This window comes from Oreochromis niloticus, unplaced genomic scaffold (genome assembly GCF_001858045.2).
Source record: "Oreochromis niloticus isolate F11D_XX unplaced genomic scaffold, O_niloticus_UMD_NMBU tig00007269_pilon, whole genome shotgun sequence".
Lineage (NCBI taxonomy): Eukaryota > Metazoa > Chordata > Actinopteri > Cichliformes > Cichlidae > Oreochromis > Oreochromis niloticus.
In genome coordinates, this window is record NW_020328456.1 from 53 (window position 1) to 2,355 (window position 2,303).

The 2,303-nt window shown below is 40.8% G+C and overlaps 1 protein-coding gene across 1 annotated transcript; it reads left to right on the top strand.

Annotated features, from left to right (window-relative positions):
• Positions 1-233: 233 nt before the first annotated feature.
• On the top strand, positions 234-1,299 carry LOC109199222 (tonsoku-like protein). The gene is made up of 2 exons (XM_019354555.2): positions 234-287; positions 833-1,299. The coding sequence occupies exons 1-2, from the start codon at positions 257-259 to the stop codon at positions 1,027-1,029; spliced, it is 228 nt and encodes a 75-aa protein (XP_019210100.1). The 5' UTR covers positions 234-256; the 3' UTR covers positions 1,030-1,299.
• The last annotated feature ends 1,004 nt before the right edge of the window (positions 1,300-2,303 follow it).

Consider the following 2,303-nt stretch of genomic DNA (forward strand, 5'->3'; position numbering starts at 1 on the left):
TTGTATGCTTTTTTTCACCTTTCTCCCTTCCTTCAGAGTTGCCATGATGAAGAGGATGACGATGGAGAAGTGAAGAGTTTTGAAGTAGGTGATCAATCGGTCTTGAATCTTCCACTAGTCTCCTCAAGTTTTTAGCAGTTTCATTTTTAGATGGTCTGCAATGATATGTGTCACCTTTCTAACAAAGGAAAAAGAGATGGAGAAGCAGAAGCTGTTGTATCAGCAGGCTCGGCTGCACGACCGTGGCGCTGCTGAGATGGTGCTCCAAACCATCAGTGCTAGTAAAGGTAAGTCTTGCCTATCGCCCCCTACTCTTTACTGTAACTCAGCGGTGGCAAATATATTATGGCCCTTGTGATAGAACCAGGCTGTCCAATCCCTATGCCTGCTTACTCATTGATGTGTTAAAAGTAATTTGTTCTGGATATGACTGTTTGGGAGCCTATTCTTAGATTCACCGTTTCACACTAATTCACAATTTGATGATATTTGATGTTTTTATCACCTGTGCAAAGTTGTACTTGGCAACAGTTTGTGTCTTGCTGTGCGTCTGTTTCCTTTTGACACATTTCTAAGTTTGAACATTTAGTATGTATGCACAGAGGTGTTGCTTGATGAGTACACACACAGACATTACAATATAGAAGTGTGGTTTAAAGATAAAAAACAAAAACAAAAACTGATTAGTTGTGAATTAATTTTCCCTTTTATGGAGCAGAAAACGTTACTGGATGCTAGCTAATAGGCTACATTTGGATGTCAAATATTTATAGGGGGAAAAATGGAAATTATGGATATGAAATAAAATGTCTCTTTGTTGCTTAACCTGCAGGTTGTCAGGTCTCTGGCCCCTGGGAGAGTGAAGACCTGGACAGTTTGTCAGAGCTGGTCCAGGATATCCGTCTTTGCTCTCAGGCCCTCAACAAGCTGGACCGACAGACCTTGAAGCAGAGCTGGGACAGGACTCAGTCACACGGACACTTTCTCGACCGAAACTCCAAGTGCCTCCTCTCCGCCACCTCCACTTGAGGGTGGGAGGTGTGATGATGTCGGCAGAACTTTGCTTCTGATGTCTACTCTTTATCACTGACGGTGGATTTTGAGCCAGTGTTCATAATAAAAGTGGTCATTTTTATAAACATTTTGTTTAGTGAGGCTACACCAAAAAGAAACAAGATAAAACCAAAATAAAGTGACATGCTGTCCACCAACAATCTGTTGATAGCTTGTGTTTTATGCATTTTTGTCTGCCTTATTTATACATGTAAAGCTCTGTATCTGTATAAAGAGTTTGTGTTAGTGTGCGAGAGGTTTTGTGTCGCAATTGGTCCTGTTTTAATAAATAAATAATAAATAAATAAAGTTTTATTTATATAGCACCTTTCAAGACAGAATCACAAAGTGCTGCACATAAAATTACAAGTCATAAAAAGATTTAAAAAGACTAAATAAAACAGGCAAAAAATTAACCAAAAGCAGTTTTAAAAAGGTGAGTTTTGAGTTGTGTTTTAAAAACAGCTACTGAGTCCACAGTTCTTAATGCTTGGGGAGAGAGTTCCACAGTCTAGGGGCCACAGTGGCAAAAGCTCTATCACCCTTAGTCCTCCTCTTAGTATTTTTTTTATAGCAAGTAAGCCCAGATCAGATGACCTCAAAGACCTGCTGGGACATAAGGCTGTAGCAGATCAAAGATGTAGGCAGGTGCCAGTCCATGCACAGCTCTGTAGGTCAAGACCAGGATCTTAAAATCGACTCTAAATTTAACAGGAAGCCAGTGTAACTGAGATAACAACGGTGTCACATGTGAGTACTTGGAGGATTTTGTCAAAAGCCTAGCTGCAGCGTTTTGCACAACCTGCAGACGATCCAGAGAACCTTTGCTAAGACACATAAACAGCGAATTGCAATAATCCAAGCGTGACGAGATAAATGCATGTATAGCAATCTCCAGTTCAGATCGAGATAAATTCGGGCTTAGCCTAGCCACATTTCTTGAATGATAAAAACAAGACCGAACCAGAGATTTCACATGCCCATCCAATGTGAAACTGGAGTCAAAGGTGACACCTAAATTCCTGACAGAGGATTTAACATAGAGTGAGGGAGGACCAAGGGCTTTCACTATCTGCGATAGGAATCTATCAGGGGCGCATACGAGGACTTTGGTTTTCCCCTCGTTGAGCTGGAGGAAATTTGCAGCCGTCCTACGTTTGATCAAATCTAAGCAATCATTCAGACGCTGAAGCTTAGATAAATCCTCGGGCATAAAAGAAATGTACAACTGAATATCATCAGCATAACAA

Excerpts from the sequence above, each read along its gene's own strand:
- LOC109199222 (XM_019354555.2), top strand. The coding sequence starts at position 257 with ATGGTGCTCCAAACCATCAGTGCTAGTAAAG. Across the intron at positions 288-832 it reads AACCATCAGTGCTAGTAAAG|GTTGTCAGGTCTCTGGCCCC; the intron begins GTAAGTCTTGCC and ends CTTAACCTGCAG.